The sequence below is a fragment of the Notolabrus celidotus genome, chromosome 4 (genome assembly GCF_009762535.1).
Source record: "Notolabrus celidotus isolate fNotCel1 chromosome 4, fNotCel1.pri, whole genome shotgun sequence".
Lineage (NCBI taxonomy): Eukaryota > Metazoa > Chordata > Actinopteri > Labriformes > Labridae > Notolabrus > Notolabrus celidotus.
In genome coordinates, this window is record NC_048275.1 from 20779877 (window position 1) to 20804594 (window position 24718).

General features: G+C 41.8%; 1 protein-coding gene across 1 annotated transcript in view; it reads right to left on the reverse strand.

The window, feature by feature from the left end:
• Positions 1-24718, reverse strand: part of wdpcp (WD repeat containing planar cell polarity effector) — an 85415-nt gene that overhangs the window by 8006 nt on the left and 52691 nt on the right. The window contains 9 exon segments of the mRNA XM_034682307.1: positions 3280-3379; positions 11920-11983; positions 13028-13151; positions 13248-13436; positions 16615-17218; positions 24396-24476; positions 24478-24553; positions 24555-24586; positions 24703-24706. Coding sequence (XP_034538198.1) covers positions 3280-3379; positions 11920-11983; positions 13028-13151; positions 13248-13436; positions 16615-17218; positions 24396-24476; positions 24478-24553; positions 24555-24586; positions 24703-24706 — 1274 coding nt within the window.

Consider the following 24718-nt stretch of genomic DNA (forward strand, 5'->3'; position numbering starts at 1 on the left):
CTCTGCCCAATCTGATTCTTGGTCCCGGTGCATCCCGAAAGACTTCCACCTTGAGGAAATACAAGATCTGCTATTGAGTCATTTTTTGGAAACAAGTGAAAAATCATCTGAACAATAGGACAAGATATGCCCTCCTTTAAAATGTGTCTCCTATCCCTCTCTTTTTCAATGATCTTCATGAGGTGAAATGAACTAATCTGGGGTTGTGAGGTCCTAGATCAGCTGATTTTACTCTTGCTCCTCAAGGAAAGTGCATCTGGTTGATTTTCTGTGCTAACAGGTAGTTTACCACAGTTAACCTCAGGTGTGTAACAGCATCAGATGCACTGCTATGCATTTAAAAAGCCAGCAGAGAAGAGTTTGTGTACATATATATGTTTGCCTTCATACACCAGGTCAACAAGAAGCTGACCTGCTGCTTTGAAAATGTGTTAAACATGTGATTACTAGAATTGGTCGTTGCATACAGGATTCAGAGCGATCAGCCTCTCATGTCACACCCAACTGCACACATACAGTACACATATTTACACAAACACATATGTCTCCGAGGGCCACTCTGAATGCAATGTGTAGTGTGTGAATATGACTGAGAACAAACACGTTTCGGCCTCCTGTGAGTGTTCAAACAGAAAGTGTCTGTAGCTGCACTGTGGGAACTTGTGTCAGAAAAAGCGTGTGACTGTTGACACACGTCTGTGTTTTGTCAATTTGGAGGGATTCTGTGTGTTCAAACAGACGGTGGACTGTCACTTTCAAAACACAGCAGTGGGTTTATTTTTATTTACATATAATGATTTTCAAATATTTTTTTATTTGTACTAATATTCATATTTCCCCTTATAGGTAGTAAATTATATTGTGAGCTGTTGTTCATGGCTCATGTTAAAATGAAGGAGGGGAGCAGCAGTCACAGTCCTTGCCCTCAGTCATAACCAACCAGCCCCACGGAGCCACAACACTGTCTCAGTTAAATGGCACCAGCAGCAATTTAGTAATATTGTATAGACTCTGATGCTTCTGCTACCAGCTTCAATATTGTTTGCTAAATGTACTTTTGAATTGATGTCTTTCTTTCAAACATGTAAAAGTAAAATAAAAAAAACATATAAGTAGAAAAGAAGAAATAGTTATACAAACATACAAGAAAATCAATCAGTTCCATTAGCAAGCAGTGAAACATTTTACTTTACATGTGCCAAAAGGAATAGGAAGAAGTTCAAACTTATCTATTCCTACCCCTTCATTCACTATTAACTGGCATTATACTAGTGCACTCCCACAAGTCAAATCTTCATATTTACACCGACAATCAAAAGTAAGCCCCTCGTGATTCTCAACACTTCCTCCTTGTACCTCATGAAAATCATTTCTTTATACCTCTTCTTGAACTGGAGTATGTTCTGACATTGCTGTAGCAACTTAAATGTATTTTTTTTAACATCAAATTGTTCATACAAGAGATCTATAGTGTTGTGGAGATAGAAGTGGATTTTTTTCTGCTTAAATATATGACCTGTCTTTTCTGTGCGGTTAATTTGCTCTGTCTGCCTTTCTAAACGTCAACATTCTGTACAGTGTACAGGGTCACAGACACACAGACAAGCACATGGTTGGTTATACTGTGTCAATACTCTCCTCTCTAAAATATCACCACTGCACTTTTAAATTGCACATGTCGCTTTAAACAAGTCCCAGACGGAATTCGAATTTCACCAAGTTTGAGTTTAAGCTTTGAGTCTGAGCTAACACCTACAAGCTAAGCATAAAGGGGCAGCTAATCAGACTGATGTAAGTGGATGACCGCATCACAAAAGCCGTCTGAACACTGTTTCAGAGTGTCTGAGCAACCACAGTTGGATGAAACTAAATCAAAGAAACAAGAAAGCAACCATTACGCCTCTGTAGCATTCATACTGAAGGTGAACATGAAGTTGAACTAAAATTAAAATGAGCAGGCTACAAGGCAATACTTGTGACTCCTTTAAATTATTATTTTTCTTTGTATTGTTTGCTCAATTGTTTTCTTCTTTGATAATTTCTCATCTCTTCTTCTTTTTTTCACCATCTTCCTCTTAAAATTTTAACAATATCCTTTTTTCTCCCCTCTTCTTTCTTTCCCCTTTCTTTTTCCATTAGCTTTCTTCTCTACTGTCATCCCTTCTTTTTCCTCCTCTCTTCTGTCCCTTTCTCCCTCTCTCTCTCTGCAGTGCTGTTGTCCAAGGATAGGACATGCTGCAGGTGATGAAGGTAAATCATCGAGGACATAATTAAGAGGCTTATGAGGAGGAGTGTGCGTGTAACGCATCACATTAAGAGAAAAAAAAAGGAAGCTGCATGCAAACAGGCCTCACAGTTACACAAACGCTCATTTTAATTCACCCACAAACACACAGACACTCAGCCTCAGGGGTTTGACCTTATACAGTGGAGTTAAATACCTCTCTTGCCTCATTTGGTTGTGTCTGAGTATTCACACATACTGACTCGCGCACAAAGACACACACTCACACTCACACACACAATAGCTACAGTGCCTTCTGGTGTGTTTTAAGCACCAATGAAGGACTCATCAGACATGTTCATCTAGTTCCCTCACAAATTTGAATGTTTTCTGCTCACCCGTCGGCCCTTGAGCCTCTGCAAGGAATTGCTTGGATGTGTGTGTGCATGTGAATACATACGAGTGTGTGTGTAATCAGGGAACTCGGCTTGATCCCCTCTGGTATGTGCTTTGGGGAGTGTTTGTCAAAGGGCAGCAGCACAGCCTGAAGTAACGACAAAAAAAGGCCTTCGCTGGTTTTCCTCTCCTCGCTGGCTACTCCAAAACAAAGGGTAAATGTAAATTATTAATCTGAGACAATAAACACTTTGTTTTTAACAGTTTACAATACAGCAAACTCTCATTTAATTATGGACAGGACTCTCTATCTAGAACTGTTTACATCCAAATCATAACCATGATACAAGTTCAACTTAGAAATCTGTTTATGCAGGAAGCAATGACAGAGATGAAAATCTGACTTTTAATCATTACAAAAGATAATATTGTCTTTAAAAGGGGCAACAGGTTGTGTGAATTTGACATGAATATTTCTCTGTAAAATAGGATTTTTATTGTGTTCAGAAAATACCTGGTGTAAGATGTCAAGACCAAGTGAGTGGGAGTGGGTGCGTTACTGAGGTTATCACAAGTCCGCCTCACATTTCAGATGTGAAAAGAAAGAAAGGAGTCACATTTGGCGCCTTTTTGGTCAGGCACTATGACTATTTCCTTACCATTGCTTGTGATGGCCTGGGCCTCGATTTCATTAGCTTTCCTCTTGGCCACATCGGCTAGAACCACCTCGCCCTTATCGCTGGCAACATAATGGAGGTCCTTTGAAGGTAATGCAAGAAAGAAAGAAACGTGAACGTTAATCTAAAATGAATCTAGGCTTCGATGACAATAGGACATTTCTTTTTTTGGGGGGAGAGGTGGGGGCGGTGTTTTGGCAGGAGAAGGAAGAAACAGATGAAATGACAGAAAAAATGAGCTGTTTGAAGCCCGACATCAGAAAGAGCACCGGTTGGATGAAATGCTGGTTCCTCCAAAAACTTTGAAATCAGCCCACCGCCTCCTCCCAACACTCACACTCACACACACACACACACACACACACACACACACACACACACACACACACACACACACACACACACACACACAGACCCTCGTCTCTGCGTTTTGAACTACGGAGGATGTTATCTGTCACATTTCAAAAGTGGAAGAGGAGGCGAGGGACTGTTCACCTTTCAGAATCGTGGGTATTCTCTCTTTGTGGAGAAACATATCCTGCAGAGCCCATTACTATATCAGCCTGTGAAAATATTGGAAACAGCATGTATCCTCTGTATCTCCCTGTTTGAGTCTTCTTGGTCATAAAGTGAGATAATATAGCTAAATGATGTCTAAGGGTGGCTGATTTTGATTTCATTAATATTCACACTCAGACTGCTGCTCCTGCTTAAAGTTGCTCTGGTATATAATCAAAACTGAGGTAAAAGCATAGAGTTTAAAACTTACAAAATAAACATTTTTACTTAAAATATAGTTAAAATTGAAAAGATTCAGTATAGCTGAAATTGTATTTGTCATGTGAAGGTTTTGTGTCATGCCTGAAATCTATGCAATGTCCTTAATCTTAGCCAGTTTTAGGAATGTGCAGTATTCGTTCATTAAAAGTAACACCAGTAAATTTAAGTAAATAATTTATCATCTAGAAACAATGTATTGTTCAAGCTGTATTTACTGAGTGACAAGGTGGTATTACATATTTGGAGAAAAACATTTTTTTTAAGTCTGTTAAACTGTGTTTTTTTAATTTCCAACAATGTGTTAAATTGTTTTTGTTGTTGTTTTTGTCTCGTTTAAATGGCACCTAATGAGTACTGCACCTTTCAATTTTGTTGTATTTGTTGCAATGACAATGACATTCTATTCTATTCTATTCCATTCTAAATACCTTAAAACTGCATAGTATGTTGATTTTTTAACTATTAAATGCAAAAACAGTTCACTTCACAGTATAATGTGAAGTATATAGCATTAGTCTAATCATGTTGCTAAAAAATATGAAATATATGGACTGGAGTTTATTCATTAATTTATAACCATGATTTATGTGTGAATTCACAGCACAGAGTGTGTGTTCATGTGACCACATAGAAAGAAGAATTCTTTAAAATGAAAACAAATCATGATTTATATCTGTTGAGACTAAAAAGAGTGTTTCCTGAGATCAAATGTCTTAGAGTTGGGCAACAGCTGAACTAGGGTCTCTGAAGAATTCAGGACTCCTGTCCAAGTAATGACTAAAAGCTGATAACAGCATCAAAAATAAAAAAAATAGTTACACATTTCTGAGTCTAAGACACAACAGTGGCAGCAGCATGATGGTATAAAACTAGTGCAGAAAGGTCACTGATTTGAAGCTCCTAGATGGCTGTGAGGAAAATGAAAAACACAGCCTTAACAACGGTCAACATGTTTCCACAGTCTCTCCAGTGGAGTCCGTCAATAACCAGCTGTAAGGACAAATAATGTACTGGTCAGCTCCCAGTGGGAATGTGAAGCTGTGAGTGGAAAGCAGGACAGTGCTGAAGGAGAAAAAACTACAAAAAGTGAATCAATAAAAGTGGAAAAATGTTAACGATACATTCTAAAAAGATCAAGCTTAATTCCTGATACACTCAACCTCCTTAATTGATCGGATACAGAGAGCATGTACATCCTCATCCTGGCACCCAAGGAGGGTCTCCTCAAAGTTGCAGGGTTTCCTCAGGGTGAGTGCAGGGTCTGAGGGCCCATCAAAGGGTACAGCGTGTTAAGGAAAGTCTTCCGCCTCAGCGACATCACAGGACATCAGTGCCGTGACTCAGGGCTCACTGTGGATAACCCTCAGCTGGCTAAAGCCTCCCCCCAGCTGAGCCTGCACCCGGCTCTAATACCCCCATATTGTCATCCTGCTTTTGTACCCCAAGAGGAAAAAAAAGAGAGGAGGGGGGTGCTGGTTTCCAAAAGAGGTGGGGACCAGAGAGTGACTGAGGCAAGGGAAGAGAGGGGGAGTAAAAGAGTATGAGAGAGAGAGAGAGGTGCTGAAATTGAAGAGTATGAATGGGAACAGATTGGGTAATTATAGTCTGGTGCCTGCCCTCTGTGGCGACGAGTTAGGAAGAAATGTGAAAATGGCCGACAACAAAATGGCCTCAAAAGAAGCTAAATCGGCTCCCAGGACTGAGGTGGCTAATTCACACGACACGGCCCCTCAATTAGATATGAGTGAGGCTTCCTAATTGATAACAAACAGAGGAGCAGAGGACTGAAGCAGGCAAGGAGGAGTGCAAGCATTACAGCGAAATGGTCGAGAGGTGCATATGAGAGAGAGGGAGAGAGACAAGAAATGAGACATAGGAGATGTTAAGAGCACGAAATTTACAACAAGGGTTTTAATGTAAGAGAGAGAGAAAGCTCAGTGAGAGATTATATGACAGACAGAACAGAACAATATGAACATTTGATGCCGGGCGCTTTATTCCAGCTTAGCTCCTCATAATACTGTCTGAATCTGGAGAGAGGGACCCAGAGAAGAATAAACGAATGAACAAACGTGGAACAAGAGAGGGAGAGACAAACTGAGAACTGAGAGAGAGAGAGAGAAAGAGAGAGAGGAGTATCAGCCCGACTAAGAAGGGATAACAATAATACTGCATATAAAACCATCAGATATTACACCTCTTATTCCCCGACGCTCAAACGCGACACTAATCTTATTTATATAAGAGCTTTAGGGGTTGCAGCGCCTGATAAAAAGGGCGTTTTAGTGGGCCGTTTTAGGGGAGAAAAAGAGGGAGGGGGGAGGTGGGGGTAGGTGTTGGTGTTGGTGGACGCTAAGAGCCCGATATTGACTGATATTTGGGTTACCTCCAAATAAATGAGGGATTAGGTTAACTGGCACACGGCAACGCTTATGACACATAAATAGACAGGCTCAGGTGTGCGTGTTCAAACAGGATCAATGGGAAGTATCATATGTGAAGGTTCACCTAGTATTTGTTCTCTTTAGGCATTATGTCCATGTATTTATTTGCCTGTTATTGAGTGATACGAAGTAAAAGCTAAACTGCAGCACCCAAGTGGTTACTGAACACTACATGAGTACAAAGCAATGTTTAATTCTCTTCAAAAACTTTGAGTTGGTCAAGTTTTATATCAGCTTCTTCGTATTCATACTTGAGACTTTGTTGTATTAACCTACTGACACATTTACGCCTTTCAATATCTGAAAAGTGGGAAACAACCTGTTGCATTTGATGAAGGGAGGTGAAGAAATAGTGCAGCTGTAGCAATAGCAAAATAATTCTTTCTTCCCTTTATAAAGGAAATATCTTGTTGCTTGCAATCTTGTTTAAATGTGTAATTATGGCTTTAATTGTATACATCTTGAATTTCTTTACAATGTTTATTTTAGTTGTTGTATTAATTAGCAACTGTTTTATCTGTTTTCCCAAATCTTTTAAATTATTTAGCCTTTGATTTTTGTAATTGTTTTCAAGCAAAACTAGAAGAGCTCATGAGCAACACAATTTATTTTTCTTTCAACCCTTTCGGGGAAATTACAATCATTTTTGTCTTAATGTATGAGGATATTTATCCATTAGCTGCTGTCCAGCAGTCCTTTGTTTCACATTTTCCTGCAGACATTTAAAGGTGATGCATTTTTTTGTCAGCAGCCAAAATTTAGCTTAATTGTCTGTCATTTTCCTGAAATCATTTACAACATTCTATAAAAGGGACATCAACCCTTTTATTTTCCATGACCTACAAATGTTTTATCAACTAAAATATTTCCAAACATCTCCTCAGCAATCACATAAGATTGAAACATGTGTGCACTTTCAACTGCCCGTAAGTGTTCACTTTATTATTTCTTTGCATGCTCAATCTGTGTATGGAAGACTTTTAGATGCAGTATCATCCTGTGTGTTAATTCCAAGAAGTACGTCCGTCTGTATGATAACGTTTCAACATCAAACAGTGACCCTAGAAAGAGAAGCCTGGCTCTTTAATTCAAGGCGATGGACATCAAATCGTGATAATGAATTTCAAAGTTTTCAAACTAATCTGCAACCTTTGGAAATATCTAAAGTGAATGTCAATGTACCTGCATTTAGCCATCTATGTAATTGATTAAGAAAAATAACAACCAAAGGGAAAGACATTCAGAGTACACAAGAAAGATTTTACAGCTCAAATGTTTCAGGGTGGAATTTTCCTTCACTAACAGAGACTGAACTCAAATTTAAAAATGCAAAAAGTTGGTATTATATACACTGATTATCTTTATAATCCCTAAACCTGTAATCAGGTATACACACACACACACACACACACACACACACACACACACACACACACACACACACACACGCACGCACGCACACATACATGCACACTTGTGATCTGACACACCTGTTATCCAGGAGCCCTGTGTTTGACTATCAGATAGGTGTTAAGGACTTAACAATAAAAAAAAACACTAATTACTCATCTAAGCGACAACAATAAGCTTATTGCTGATGACGCACAAAAACACCTCCTCTTCTTCCTCCATCACCTCTAAACTCTGCGTCAGATAGGGGAGGAAGATAGAAAGTGAGCCCAGAAGACACAGCTCGCCTTACTGCTGCCATATCTAACAAGAAACAGTACAAGCCCTCATCTGGGAACAAAAGAGCCGGCATCTGATTTGACTATCACACAATTTGATTTAATTAACAAGCTACATCAAGAGCAAAAGACCCAGGAAGGAGAAGAGGAGGGGAAAAGGGTGGAGGGTGTGAGGTGGGGGAAAAAAAAACTTGTCGTCAGCTTGACTTGGCTGACGAATGACCTAATTGGTTACATTATCAACTCATTATCAGAGGTTAATTAGGGAGCTACAGAGCTGCGCCAATTATAAAAAATAATGCAAATGACTCAGTAACCCCCTACTACTACTACTACTACTACTACTACTACTACTACCTCCCCAACCTCTACCTCTACAAAAAACACCCCCCTACCACAAAAGTCCTCCACCCCCTCAATTTAGCCCGACACTAAAGTGTTTCATTTTAACAAAAGCTTTCTTTTTTTGTGGGGAGAAAGGCTCGGAGGGCTTCTATTGTTTGCTGGGAAACAATGGGTCCTGAAGGGGATGGGGGTCTGGTGATAGAGGGGGGTATATCATGCTGGGCATTTCCAGAAGAAGTGAGGGTGTGCGTGTTATCTATGTGTGCTCAAGAGTGTTCATTTTCTCAAGTCGATGATGCGTTATTGAGTTCCGCAGGCAACTTTGGAAGTTAGAAAGAGTTTGGTGAGGATGGGGGTTGCCCTCATTAACCCCCTCCACCTCAACTCAATCAGCCAACCAGCAGGTTAAAGCAACAACACAACCTAATTAGAGCCAAGGACAGAGCGAGGGGTGAAATGTCAACGTCCTCCTTTTCTCTCTCTTTCTCGCTGTCACTCTTTTCAGATGGAGGGTCGTTGCTCTCTTGGGCACTGAGGCAAAGAAAGTACTTGAAGAGGCTCGTTGTACAATCTATTACATGCTCGCAGACAGTGCTGTTGGATTGAGTGCTGTTAGAGTACCTCACATGTATTTAAATTTATTTGGTAACCCCATGTGAGCCATAGACCCATTAACAGAGGGATTTTCTTGTTAGTTCTTGTTGGTTATTTAATGTTACTTCTGGAGTGGTGTGTTTGAATCCAAGCAGCAGTTATGTATTTTAAGAGTGTTAGTTTTCATATTTCAACTCTCTTTTTCATAATATAGCCATCTTCCTCTTTATGCAAAAATGAAAAAAAAAATGGATTTTGTGTTTGTGTTTAGTGAACCAGGTATATGAGAACCAAAATAGCTGTCTGTTAGTCTTTTACATTTCTTTGTATATATTTCAAAAAAGTAGAAAACTAAAATCTGCTCCATAGTTTGGAGACATTTTCAAAAGCACATGTCAGTGACATACTAGGCCGGGAAGATGTCCCACTATCTTCATAAACCAGGGTTTAGGATCAAGTCTTACATACTGAATCTGTTTAAATTATGTGTGCAATACTTTGTAATGTTGTCAACATTAGTTTTCTGTACCTACATCACAAAGAAAATATCTCATGAACCTTATGCAGAATTTGTACAAGTGGGCCGGCAGGAAAAAGTTAAGGTAAAGTAGAAGTGAAAACGTCAGCTGTTTGCATTCACACATGTAGCTCACCGTGGAAATTTCAGTACATTTTTTGTAGTTTTGTTTAAATACAGCCCATGTCAGTTTTAACATTGTCATCATTTGCTAAAGAAATAAACCTCCATCTCTGCACTCATGCTGTCTTTCTCTTCCTGGTCTCAGCACCTCCTAAGTGACAGAGCAAGACCTTCTCTCTTTTCTCTCACCTCTCTCATTTTTTGTTTTGCTCATACAGCTTCCATCTACACCGCACACCCCTTCCTCTCTGCACCCCCCTTCCTTTGCACCCTTTCAAGGTCCACAGGCTCGACTCCTCCTTTTCAATTCGGCTTCCCAGCAGCACTACTTAGTGGGGAGGTAATTGGAACCAGTGCTATCAGTGTGATTGAGGGAGCAGGAGGATGTGTGTGCGTGTGTGTGTGTGTGTATGGGGGTCTGTATTAATGTCTAAGGTGTTGGTGAAGCATAGAGCGAAAGGGGGGCCCTATGAAAAAGGGGGTCAAACACATAGAAGAGCATTTCAGCGTGGAGTGGAAGAAAGAGCGAGTTAGAGGGGAGATGAGAGAGGAAAGGAGAAGGCCGAGCCGAGGCCATGGAGGTTGTGAAAAGATAGGGGCCCATACTGAGATCACACCTGCTCTCTGAGAGAGGCAATACACACACACACACACACACACACACACACACACACACACACACACACACACACACTTGCAAATGGCATAAAAAGAATACAACAGTGAGTGAACAATTAAAACAAATTTGTTCTTAATAATACACAACTAAATATCCTGTCACTAAAGCTCCATTAAAATCTTCTTCTACTTGTTTTTGTCCAAATTCAGATGGACAGTTTCTTGATACTCTATTTGATTTTGTTGAGTGTGTTTCCTCTGCTTTAACTTATGTTACAAGATGCTTTCATGCATGATGTAAAACGCACCAAACTTATTGTTTGCTTAAAATTTAAATTGAGTTCAGTTAAAACCTGAACATTCGTCTACAGGAACAATACAGCTTCCAAACAATCTTGAATTTAGTTTTTAGTTTGGGTCAGTATTTTAATAAAGAAACATGTTAGAGCTAAGAATACTGTCAATTAATTGCACTTTTTGACTCTTGAAGATACTAAGTTCTGAAGCAGCTGCAGATACATTGATGGAAAACAGGAGATTTTAAATACATTTTCCAGTTTTGCTGAACTTGAGTCTGATTTGAGTCCGGATTTTCAGAACTTGTGATTCAACGGGGACTCTAGGACTGATGACTGAGATTTCTACTTTGACCAGAGCATTGACTGCAGTATGACTAGGAAGATGGAGAGGAGGACTCTGACTTATCTATCAATATAGACATTTTTTTTATATAAGGCCCTAATAATTAATTTAGTTGGGGGTTGGCACATGTGTTTACCTGCTTGAATGTTCACATGTCATCTTATTCAGCAACAATTCCTGACAGGATTCCAAAAGAGGCATGGATCACGTGTTTTGTATTCAAAGATTTTAAAGTAGTTTCAAGTAAGAGCAGTGCAATGTGTTTGTTATGTAAAAGAACCATTGAGGAGAAGACAGGGAGAAGTTTAAACTTCAACAGACATCTGTCCAGGATGCACTTAGAAAAGTAAACGAGATGCTAGTCACTTGAACCTAATGTTACTATTAGTAAGCTAACGATAATGCCAGCAACTAAAGTGACTGAACCACTGGTCCAAAATGTCTGTTTAGTCTTGATCATAATTGATAGAACACAGGCTGCAGGATTTTTTTAGTTAATTGGACACCTGCAGTGATCTCACTGCATCATAACTGATGAGTGTGTCTCCCCATTGGGAGAAGTGCGCTGTGCATTTACGCACTCATGCACGACACACAGCACTCCAGACACGCTGACAGGATCAATCAGAATCTAATGTCAATGCATTAAAATTTAGATTTGTACACATCCAAAAGGTCTCACACAGTCTTGGTTCAGAATAGTTTGGAGTCAAACAGCTGCCCTCCTTGTAATAATTAGAATATTAATAATGAAGACTTGACTCGGACTTGGTGACTTGACTACAACTCTGGCCAATACATCACTGGTGCATAATAATTAAAGAACAAAATGTGCCAAGATGGACATTAAAAGGGAACAGTCTCTACTCACCATGAATAAATCTCTGGCTTCTAAATCTACAGCGAGGAGGAAGGCCTTCTCCAAGCGTTGATATCTGAAAATAAATTAAAGACCATTTAAGAGAAAAAAACATCATGATAGGAAAGGAATACAACCATCATCTAAATAAAAAAATTTTTTTTAATCAACACTTATTGATGAATAGGTCAAAACTACAAATTTCCAACTTTGTTCAGTCTCAGCAGAAGCACAACCCACCCACATTCATCACTGCATACTGTCAATAATTGAACTGAGAGTAGTGAGTCCTCTTCCTATTATCCGATATTAAAGCAAGGAGAGAGAGCTCTCTATCTCCCAGCACAAAACACCTCAACTTTCCCTCGACTAGAGCCAACATGAAACAAACAAACATGAGCAGAGAGGGGGGATGGGGGATGGGGGGCTTCCTTCATTTGATGTTCGATTGAGAGAAAAAGAATGCAGGTAGGTGATAAGAGAGCAGAGGAGGAGGGATGCCAAACAGTGCTCCAGCTCTGCTACAGAGGAGGAGAAAGAAAGAGAGGAGGAAACGAGAGGTAATTGCATGATGGAGAGCGGTAAGCAGCGGTGTGTGGGAACAACAGGGTCTATTTCAGTCAAACAGGCATTTCAAAAGGCTCTCATGGCAGAAGGGAGAATGAAACAACAGTCTAAACAGGTGCATGTGAGGTGCTTTGCCTTATGAATGACTCAAAGCTGCATCAGTGAGTGTGTGCGAGGAAATATAAAAGCTATTTCCCTTTTAGAAAACTTAAAATAGCAATGGTGAGCTGAAAATAAGCTGTATTAAATTGTATCTTCAATGGATGTCATTTTCTGAAAGAAGCTGTCTTATTCTGATTCTGCACCCTGTGCTGATAAAAATGAATTATTGTTGCTAACGCCTTGAAAACAGTGAACATTGTTTGTGAGATATGTCAACTTTAATTTTCATAATAATTTTCCTTGCCAACTGAAGACACATGATTTCAGGGGGTAAGGATTGGGATCATTCCTAATCCAATAGGTGAATTTTTAAAGTTTCATAAACAAAATTTAGAGAAAAACAAAATCGGAAATTAGGATGACAAAGGCAGCACAGAACAGGAGAAGTTACCTGAGGAGGTGGTGGAAAAAGCGGCGGGCATACTTGCTGATTGGCTCCCTGTACTCAAGTATCACTACATCAGAAAGAGGGGCAGTTGGAGCGTAAAACACTCCCAGAGCAGCTTCAAGGTGAGCTAAAGATAAAACACAAAGACACACACATAAACATCTGTAACTGGAAAACCTATAAGAGAATATGTGTGGTATAAATGTTTGAACCAGAGCCCCACCCTCTCGCTCTGTGTTTAGCTCCAGCCTCAGCAGGTGGTTGGTGATCAAGCTCAGGCCTCTGTAGCACTCATCTCCCATGGTGCTCCAGTCCATAGCCTCCAGGATGCCCAGTGCCTCTCTGACTTGACCGCAACGCAGTCGCTGCTGCAGCAGCTCAACAGGACCCATCTGGCCTCCAGTCAGAGCTCCTATCCATAACGAGTCACATACAATTATTTGTTGCTTAATAGACCCCCATGCATTACTTTGCATCATTGTGCTTCGCTGTTTCATTATGCAATTGATTACGAACCATGAAGCACTTTAACAGTGCTGCCTTGAAAAGTACATTTTGTTTTAATCTCCTCGCTGATATATGAGCTTGTATGGGGAATACACTGTAGCTTAAACATCAAACTGAAGTAAGAGCATGAATACAGTCAGGCGCAACAGTCCTATGTGTGAGACTGGGCAGAATATCCTGAAGCACTCAAGCTAAGTAAATGTTCAGTTAACTCTGAAGCAGAACAAGATATGCCAGACTGGCTTTGCCTTTTTGAACAATTAGAAGAGTCTGTTTAATCCTTGTTGTATACTTACTTGTTTTTTGTGTTTACATAAATGTCAACAGAGATCTCTTTTTAATAAAGAACAAATAACATATTCACTAAAGTTAAAAAAATGTATCTCTTGTCTCAAGCATACTGCGTTTTGAGCCTATAAGAGGACTCCCTTAAAGTGATTTGGCTTTTTGACCAGAGGTGATTAATTACGCTGTTGTGTCTGTTTGTGAGTACATTAAGACTCTGCTAAATAATGGAGGCAATGGTATAGGGTTATGTGCCCTTCCTGGTAACAGAGGTGTCCTGTTGTATATGTAAAAGGGCAATCGTGCATGGGTGTTTGTGTCTTCATTTGGGAAACGAGGGTATTGAATGCCAGCGGTGTTAAATGTCCAGTGTCCATGATCACAATAGTACTGACTTGTGTGTGGAAAGGCTGGTCCTAATCCCCCATAACTCTGAACCATGTCTACATTCTATTATATAAATGCAAGAATATGCTGCTGTATTAGAGGTTAGCTTGTATAAACATAGTTTGGACCTAGCTTGTTGCATCCTTCTGGGCAGTGTAGATGATCACTAACAGCGGCACTGTCAATGGGCCAGACTGCAGGCAGGCAAAGTCACCACTGACTCTTGTCTAATTAATTAAAGAAGTTGTGTGTGTATGTCCGTGTGTGTGCAGGGGGGCGTTTGAGCAATTAAAATGACAAGCTGGCAATTAGCAAGCCCCCAAATCCCCTAAAGAGTGAGCTAATGTGGCTAATACATCAGCTGAGCGTACTGTGGTGTGTGGGCGCGTGTGTTTGACTGTGAGAGTGTGTGCATGAGTGTGTTTGTGATCTTAAGTTGGCTGCTACAAGAGATCATTATGGTAACAAGGTGAAGTCTCTCTCTTACACCTATTTATGCTAAGATGTTGTGTATCACTGTGTCAGACAAAGAACATGGAGCAGAACAAAAAGCAGTTTGGATTGATTGAATGATAAGAGCTGCTGAACTAATTGTTTAACTGCTGGTTGGTTTGAACTCATATTGTTGGATAGAGTGGACTTTATTGAGAGTGCTTTTTAAGTGGGAAACTTCCAAATAATGAACAGCAGTTTGTGCAGTTCAGGACAGAACCCTCTTTGATGTTATCTGGATGCCCACTAAGTCTTTTTTTTGCTTCTACCAATATAAACATGGATTTAACATACATCATATTGGGCTAAGACTTTCTCATACTACAAGTTATGTAACTCATTTCGAAACATCAAAAACAATTCATTAAAATCCCTACAAAAAAGGCCTATTTCCTTGCGTGCCGCTCAGCACATTCCCTGGTCTGCCCTTCCACAGCCTGTACCGGTGCAGGCCCAGCCGTGGCCAATGTGTGCCCAGATGAGATAACTCAGAGCAGGCAGGAGGGTGGGGGTGGGGGGGCACCAGGGAGGGCTGCCTCCTATGGAAAAAAGGGAACTTGGAGCGTGGCCAAGTCTTTCTTCTTCGGCGCCTCCCGACTCAGTCCTTCTGTCATGTAGCGGGCCTTATGAAACAAGTCAATACAGAGAAGCAGCGCAGGCAAACAAACAAGTGAGTTGGAGTGTATGCGTGTGTTTGTGTGTGTGTGTGTGTGTGCACACAGAAGCACAGAAATAGAAGAATACACACACACGTGTGTGTGGGGGGGAATTATCATGGAGAAAAGACGTGCAGTGACTTTCTTCATCAAAACCTTGGCCGACGATCAAAGCAGGGGAGCTATTGTTGGAAGACACCCTCCCCTTCTCCTGCGCACACAGGCAAACGCAGTTGAATAAACACACACCCTCATACACACAAACGCAAATGCACACAATCTTCCACCTTCCTTCCATCCGCCCCCACACTCCTGCTTTCAAACTTCAGCAGAAAGCTGTGTGCTGCTGTCACATCTTCTTTCCAAAGTCACAATTAAATACGCTCAATGAGTTTATGTGCAAGTGTGTATGAGACCATAGGAGCGTGTGTTTGTGAACGTGTGCGTTAGAGAGTGAGGTGGCTGTTCAGAAAAAAAAAATTTGATTGGCAAACTTTATCTGAGGGCCCCGAGGGACTGCGCAGCCACTGTAAACGATTTATCGGAAAAATGCATCCCAGAATGCACCTGGGGGGCTCTTGCCCCGGGGCGATTATTGAATGACCTCTGAGAGCGCGACTCCTACTAACCTTCCCGCCCAACAAATTAACTTCCCTCAGCAGTGAAGGAGGTCGAGCCGTTCAGCAGCCATATTTACACAGAGGGTTCAGATACAGTGTCAGATCTCAAACAGAGTAGTCTCTGAAGGGAGGAGGGCACCTTCACCAGGAGGAGATGACTCTGAAGGTGTGGCAGGTTTGGAAATTAATTTCATGTTCTATCACAGTAGCCTATACCAGGATGCACCTGTTCATATTTTGTATTTAGAACAACTTCATCTCTCTGATACCTCGTTATTTAAGACTGGTTTATGTAGTTCTAGAGTGTCATTTATTTCCAATCAGCTTATAGAGGTCTACAGACTCATGTGTGAAATAGAGATACTGTTCAAAGCAAAGAAATATTTATGCCTCATGTTATCAGATATTTGTTTTCAAGCATTGAAGTATTAATCACTTTGATGAACCTCTGACTCCTCAAAGCTGAGATTGCCTGATTTCCTCAGTTTTGTGTTTTGTATATCAAATAACTTTTTGTTTCAACCTGTTGGTTGGAAAATCATGTAATCTGCTCACAGCATTTTAGTATTTCAGAACTTTTTAAAGGCTCTTTATAAGTTAATTTGTTTTCAGATAACTTGAATCTGGAATCTGTTTCACCAACCTAATCTGAATCTTATGGCTGCCAGTGGTCCTCCATGAAAGCCCAGCATCATGGTATCGGTCCCCTCTGCAGCTCCTTCCAGACCAGCCCCCCACCACAGTCCTTCCAGGCCTCCACAGCAGCGCAGGTGCTGAGCTAGTCTCAATGAAGGAGCTGAAGCTACCTCTTCTGCTAACAGTGCCATGGCTAAAGGTGCCAAGCCCACATCAAAGCACATCAGCTCCCCCTGGCCTCCTCCTACCATGACAGTAGCCCCAGCAGGATGCCAAGCCAGGAGGGTGGGTGGCACAGGGCATGGCGCCAGCAAGGAGACCCCTCGTCGCTGGTCGTACAGGACCAGAGAGGAGTCACTTAAGCCCAGGAGAAGCGTGGTCTCAGAGGGGTGACGAGAGCAGGAGACAGGATGGGATGCTAGCGGGATGCGGTTGACGGATAGATGGTGCAGGCGCTCTCGTGCACATTCATACACACAGGTGTTCGCGCAGGATCCGTCTTTGGATCTTTGGGGTCCTGCAGGTAGCTCTACTGTCAGGAGCTGGTAGGGCTGGAGCCGACTGAAACGACAGTCCAAGGGATTGCCTTCTGTTTGGATAGAGCTGAGGACCTATCAGAGGGAATACAGGAAAGGAAGAAGTATGAAACCTTTCTGAAAATGTACAACTAAAGTGGCTGAGATGAAGCATTTCAGACAGTTGCTGAAATAAGAGTTCTCAAATATAGCAATCTGAGTTAAGTAAAGAAGGTTTTGATTTTTTGAGCAGTGAATCATGTAAAGCTACAGAGGTATTAGGGGCGCAATATCAAGCCTGAATATGAGCATAACACTCCCTCTTTAAATAACTTATAAAATGAAATCTCTCCAATCTTAGACCACCTAGTTCCTGGGGACAGGCAAAACTTTAGTTTAACAGACAAAAACCTCAGGCAGAACGAGACTCATTGGTAAAAGCCATCTACTAAGGCTGGGATCAACAAAGCATAACAACGCGTCCTGTATAAAGTTATCTGGATGGAAGGAAAGAACTGCTAACATATGCATAGACAGTGTTCTGGTACAATCATTGTAAAGCTGTGTTTAAGGTGAAATAGTTATAAGTTGCCTAAAGCTTTGTGCAAACTTTGTGCAAACTTTTGAAAAAAGTTGCTGCAATTTGACCAATTTCACAAGTTTCAATCAAATCCAGGATTGCGTGTCCTGCCTTTCGTCCTGTCTGAATCTGTCTTATAACTTTGAGTGGCAAATATTCCTGTTGATACTTGAGTGTCAAGAAAGAGGATTCAGCCAGAGTATTCCTCCCCTCAGTCGCCGAGTGTAACTAAACATTGTATAAGGAAGACAAATGGAATGTTTTGTTAATTATGTTGTTGTTTTAACATGTTTTTCTATGTTTTTCTATGTATGGGATATGCTGCCCTGTGGCAGAAGGATAGGGAATGAGAAAGAGAACATTTGAGAGAAAGACAGACCAAGAAATGAGTGATACAATGGCAGCAGCTCCAAACCCCCTGGAGATAGAGGAAATGTAGCCTTCCTCTGCTCATAAACACACGGCTGTCAATCAACTCAGCTAATGATAAGCGCTCCATTTTAACTCAAGGTCAACAACATCTTCTCCCTGAGCATGCCACGGCTTGGCACCCAGCGATAAACAACACCCTCTGTTTACCTGTGTGAGGAGCCAAGAGCCCAACAGTGGACCTGGTGAGTGACAAGAAACAAGACTTTAAAATAACAGGTGGATGAAACATGAAGAAAGCATAGCCATACTGGACCAGTGACTGAGCTCAGAATTGAGATTATTCATTTCTGGTAGGAGTACGCACAATGGCCCCCCTAAGCAAGCAAGCATTGACACTGAAGGAGATGTCACACTGGTGCTGTCGATAAAACACCCACAACGAAACCAGGAATTGTAGGTGGATGACAGGAGACAGCAGCCTGTACTATACAGCAGCCCAACACTTCCACAGTCACTAACAGAGCTTTTTAGGAGGGATTTCACCTTACCAAAGCCTCTATCAGAGCCCTGCATTGACCGTGGCAGCTTTGGCTAAATGAGCCCATTTCTTTTCGCCATGCAGACAGAAAGAGGGATCTGCTGCCTGCCTGCCTTCCTTTCCTTTCACAAAGCTGCCCGGCCCAGTTTTTTGGCAGGCATTGCCAAAAAGGGACTTAGAGGGAGGACGAGAGGAGTTTTTTTTTGCCGGCCCATGGTCTACAGCAGGAGAGAAGCAGATGACTGTCCTCCTGAAAGCTTTTTTTCCTTCTCGATAATCCCCCAGAGCTAGCTCCTACTGCTCCCCAGGGGGTGGGTGCTGTTTGTGTGTTTGCATGTGTGTGTGTGTGTTTATTTGAGGCAGAAGGAAGAGGGGCTCAATTCATGTAAGACGTGGGGTATCCTTGGAGGGTGCTGTTCTCTGGAAAGGTACATTTCTGCAAGGACAAAGTGACACAAGCTTGATAAACTTGCACACAAACAAATAGCAGGCAAATCCATCTTGGAGAATGCTGTCACAGGATTCACAACACCTATACTTCAACTCTGCAAACCCTGATCCCCCCCAAAACACACACACAAACACACACGAGCACATAAATACACATCCCATCCTTTCTGCTTTTCATCTTGTGCCCGGCTTGTTGGTGCCCGCCACCTGCTGTGCCAGCAAGCCACCGTGGCACCATCAGGGCTGAGGTGAAGCTGATTCAGCTCTGCCTCCCCCTGATAGGTGATCCTCCAAGGGAAGGAGAAGGGGGGCAGTGTCAGCTGTAGCTCTAAGGAAACAAGTAAAGACTGCACAGCCTGGTTCAAGCTGCAGCAGCCAGTATTTCTAAAGAGTTCAAGATCAATTTGTGTTGGGCCTTGTTTGTACTACATATGCAAAAATTACTGATGACATGAAAATGAACAATTTACAGCTGAGCCATGTCATGGTCTTGGATCCAGTTGGCTACCATACTTTAAAAAGTGTCCTAAATGAGTGATGATATTCTTTGTGTTTATTGTGTGATGGATAACCCTGGGGTTATCTGATTACACTGATTCTCACAACATTTTTGATTGAGTTCAGGACCTTTGGCTTTTAAAAATTCACACCTTAATACCAGAACCTAAACTTCAGCGACGTGATTTGTTGCCTGACTTTCCCAAGTGCCTTGACCTTAACTGGACCTGGACCTTTATGTGAAGCGGATGTGGCAAAAAAGAACAACGTTCAAAAGAGGGAGTCTTCAAATCCCAATAGTGCTGTAGTTGAGTGCACAGCAAACAGCAAAAACTGCATATTCTCACATCCAGTCATAAAATTCACTGTCACAACATTTTTAACAGTGAGCGCAGCAGCATTTTCACTTTGGGTCACTTTTTAAGGCCACAATGTGCCTCATTTTACATTCCATGTGGACGCAAGCAAAAGGGCCCTGAAGGCAACACGGCTGATTAGGAGATTAGAGCATGGCACTGACGACTCTCAGTGTGACTGGGTTTGAATGTGTCAAAATGTAAAGTCTTAACCTGCAAAATCTCATGCCGCTGTAAGTACTGTATGACAGGGCATGAACATCAGGAGACCTAAAATATAAACATTTGCACAAATGTTTATACTACGGACTGAGGCCTTCAGCACACCTCTTACTGTTTTATTTCAATTTGCACCCTGCTTTATGCACTGTTGCATACTGTCTTCTAAATGTACATTTTGAACTCAAAAGAACGGCCAATTTTACAAAGAAGTAGAAGAAAGAGTACACAGCAGTTTATCAAGATACTGTATTCCCTGGCTCTGGAGCATGAAATACAAAAATGATGGGGAAGGTCTGGAAGAAGAGTGAACAAGTTATTTAAGAGATGTTCAAGAGAGAGTAAAGTGAAGGATACAGACAGAGCTGAGAGAAATATGAGCAAAGATGATGAGAAAGAGTGGGAGTGGAAGTGAGTGAAGGAAAAGAGGGGAGAGAGAAAAGGGTGGAGACATGAAGAGAAAGATGCAAAGAGAGCAGAGACAGAGAGTGGGAGACAGACAGAATGAGAGAGAGAGAAAGAGGCCTCTAGTAAGTAGCTTTCTCCTGGTTATTGGTTTCAGTGACTGGTCAAAACTATTCTTCTCCATTCTTCTTGTCTCTCTCTCGCCAGCACCTTTTTTTTCCTCTCCGTGGTGTGAAAGATAAAGCGGACGGGCCCAACTGTGTGGCTGGCCCTTGTTCACAGCAGTGGCCTTTTGAAGCCAATTTTCCAGCTCACGGAGCAGAGAAAGACAGGGAGAGACGGGTAGAGGGAGACGGAGGGACTCGGAGGAGAGTCGAGGGATGAAGGGATGTGGTGTGTCGGGTTGGGGGGACGGGTGGGGGGTGGAGGGAAGTTTTAGGTGTGTGAATTAGGGTTAGTGTTGAGGTACTGATGTGGGAAATGCACAGGCACAGCAGGATTACCAATCAGAATATTCCTCATACCTTAACTGTCATAATTGGTACCACTGAACATAATTGTAGCGCAGAGTGAACATTATTCACTAGACCTGAAACTGTAACAGCAGCGTTTCCTGTGTGATTTTTACAAAGCAGTGAAGCTTGGGGGTAATTCTGCTCTTTGGATTCCATACCCGACCCTTTCATGGTCCAAATTATGACTGCAGCTCGTTTTTTTCAACTCTACATGCTTTAATTCTGCACATTAGAACTGCAGCTTTTTATGATTTAGAGGCAAATTTAGCCATTTTACACTGTTAATGTGGCTTCTAATACACTGAATCCCAGCATTCTTGCAGGACTTGAAGAACACATTTTGTTTCCATACAATCATATACTCTTTATATGTATATGACTTCCTTCAGGGTCCTCTTTCTTGGACAATCTGTTAAGGTTTTTCTTGTTTTGGAAACGAGGACTGCCATGCAGCTCAGTGCTGAAGTCAGTAATAATTAACAGACAACAGAACTCACAAATGCAGATCAAACAACTGCAGAAAAACTGCTTGGTGATAGATAACAGGATAGTCATGGGTTTTAAAATAAACACACAAACACAACCAAATAAGGCAAGAAAGAAACCATTTGGTGTTTTCTTTCCATTAAGATTAATACATTTCAGGTAATGGTTTGTGTATGTTGGTGTGTTTGTGTGTGTGTTTGTATGTTTGTCTAGGAAAGAGGGGGTAAAGGGAGGGGGCATGAAGGAGGGATAATTAAAAATGTTAACTGGCTGCATAAAAACTTACTATGAACGTGTTTTCCTCTCCTTCCCACCCTCCACCCCCCTGTGTGCCGTGGCTCCACTTATCAGCATGGGGGGGGGGGGGGGGGGGGGCATATGAATTAAGACCACATAGGGAAAGAAATCAGACTTTTTTTAAATGCCGAGAGACTGGCTAGAAAATTGGCTTAGTGCGGCAGATAGCGAACTGAACAAAAGGAACATATATATGAGCTTGAAGTGATTGAAGTAGCTGGCGTCTCTCGATGTGTGCCCGGCGTTTGATTCCCGCCACGGCTCTTACATAAACTGCTCGCTTAATTTCACACCGCGCATCTGAAAAATGACAACAAACGCTTTCATTAGAGCGCGATGGCCGCAGCCCCACGAAGAGGACTTTAATGTTCTTGAAGCGTGGAGGAAGGAAGGAGGAGAAGCAAGGAGGACGAGTGTGTATGTGTTTGTGTGTGTGTGTGTGTGTGTGTGTGTGTGTGTTGGGGGGGTTGAAGGAGACAGAGAAAATAAACTAGGTGAAGGAGTGAGATAAATGTGGAGAGTGTTCCAAAAACAAGAAGCGGAAAAGCAGAGAACAACATCTGCTTTGCTTATTTCAATATTCTAGTCGTCCCCCCCCCACCTCCATTCCTTCCTCATTCTCTCTGCGTGAATTTGTTTTCCTAGCATGCAATTGGTAACGCTCATCTTGCCTCCTTCTCACATACTCTCTCCCCTTCGCTCTCTGGTGCGGTGAAGATTTTGCATTTGTTTACTGAGGTACGCGGTACGAGGAATAGAGTTAAGCTCGGTTCGGTAATTTGGGATCTTTCATCTGCTTTCGGCATGAGGCCAAACCTAGGTTGACATAGAATCCCGCTGCGGTTAGGGTTTTGCCAAGGGCCATGAAGATGTGTGCCTATCGTGTATGTGTGTGTTTCTGTAGATGTGTAGGCGTTCTCCTTCACGCAGTACCACAGCTTAGTGCTCCTGCTTTTTTCATATTGTGATGCATGGAGGTGCAACACAGAGGTGCCACCCTTGAGGTGACTAACATACCATCCCCAATCCCATCCACCACAACACAGGTCTCCACCGTGTTGTGGTGGATGGGCTGCTTGTTGCCTTTTTTCACTTTGTGTCCTCACTCTGCATGTACCCTACAGAGTGTGTGTGAGAGAGTGCCAGAGAGTGTGAAAAAAATACAGAGGTCAATAGCAGGAGTTTGGATTTGTGTTCTAAGCTGAAGGTTACAAACTAGGGATGTGTGTGTTGGTCAACTATATAACTAAACTTTTTCACCCTTGCAAGTCATCACCAAAAGTAGTAGTCAGTTAAATAAGGGATTACTATTTCTAGCTCCAGTTAAGGGCCTCTGGCATAATGCGACAATACTCTCCCCAATGTAAGCAAACACAGATAATAGGTGGTGCAAGCTCTGCTAATGTTAGCCAAACTTGGCAGACCAACTTGATTTTGTAGACCTGCATACTGTGAGATCCTGTGTTCAGCTGTGGAAGCCACAGTGTAGTGTTTACAACATGACGGTGAACAAAGCAACAGGTACCTATGCTATAATGAGAGCTGAATCTATATCCGTGAAATGTGCAAATGGACAGATGTACACACTACTTTGCTGTACTTGTCTTGAAATGATTCTCCTTCTGTAAACCTCAGATTTTTACTCATCTACTCCCGTGTGTCTATTCCAGATTAAGATGACAAAAACGTCATACCCCTGTCCACCCACTTGCAGTTGTTTTTCCCTAATATTTCCTGCTGCGATCTCACATCAAATTCACACAGATATTTTACTAAGGGGCTGGCAGGAAAAGAGTCAGAGAAAAGTCAGGGTAAAAATTACATTTTTTTGTGTTCACACCATAGACCGTATAAAATATGGACATAGTATCCTTGACGTCACCCATCTGTTCATTAACGCTGTTTGAAGCCAATCGACGGCGGCAGCCATATTGGAAAGCCGTTTTTTGAACCAGGCTGTAAACATGTTTATTAATGCTGCAAAGATCGACTCGATGAATTGCAGTTTATAACACTGCCGCATGGGCTTCATAGTTTGAGACCGGAGGTTGCTGCTTGGTTCACACATGCAGCCACCCAGAACATTTCTGGACATTTTTTGGAGTTTTTTTTTCATGTGTGAATACAGCTTAGCTGATTTGTTTCGTGTGTCTATGTATGGTCAGACATTCTCCAACAAGACAGTCCTGGGGACTCACTGAGAGGAAAAAACCCAATAGGGAGCAAAGGGGAAAAAAATCCTCAAAGCCATTTTTATGTTTCTATTCACACTGGTAGAAGGTATGCTGAGGTGGTGTAAACTGGCTTGTGGTTGGTATAGCAACTCCTCATAGAAAAACATCAAAACAATTGAGGACAGCATGTTAGAAGTGATTTGATGTTGTCTGTTGTGGATACTAAAACAATAATGGAGGTAGACAGGAGACTCTTTAACTGAGACTTTACTATTGATAACATGATTTAGAGTGCAAACACATAAAAGAAGCTGGGTTGCTCTAAGTGTTCTGTTGAAAAAGTTAATCGGGTCAGAAAGCAGTTGATGTGTGTTTGCGCGTACCTTGAGCCCTTCTGTAGGTGAGCAGCTGAGTAGAACCAGGTTGTTCCTGTGTGCGTTTGTTGGGGTCCAGGGCCAAAGTTTTCTCACCAGACTCGTCCAGGTTCCACCAGCATAGCGCCATATCATGAAGACGGTTGAGACAGATACTTCTGTGAGCCTACGACCCTCCCACTCACATCTACACACACCACCTGGAAGTTGTGACAGAAACACACATACATGCACTGAAAATATGCAGAGAAGGGAGTTAGATTTTGGAATGCATTCAGAATTAATTTAGGGACACATACAAAGAGTTAAAACGAACACATCTTAAGAAGAAG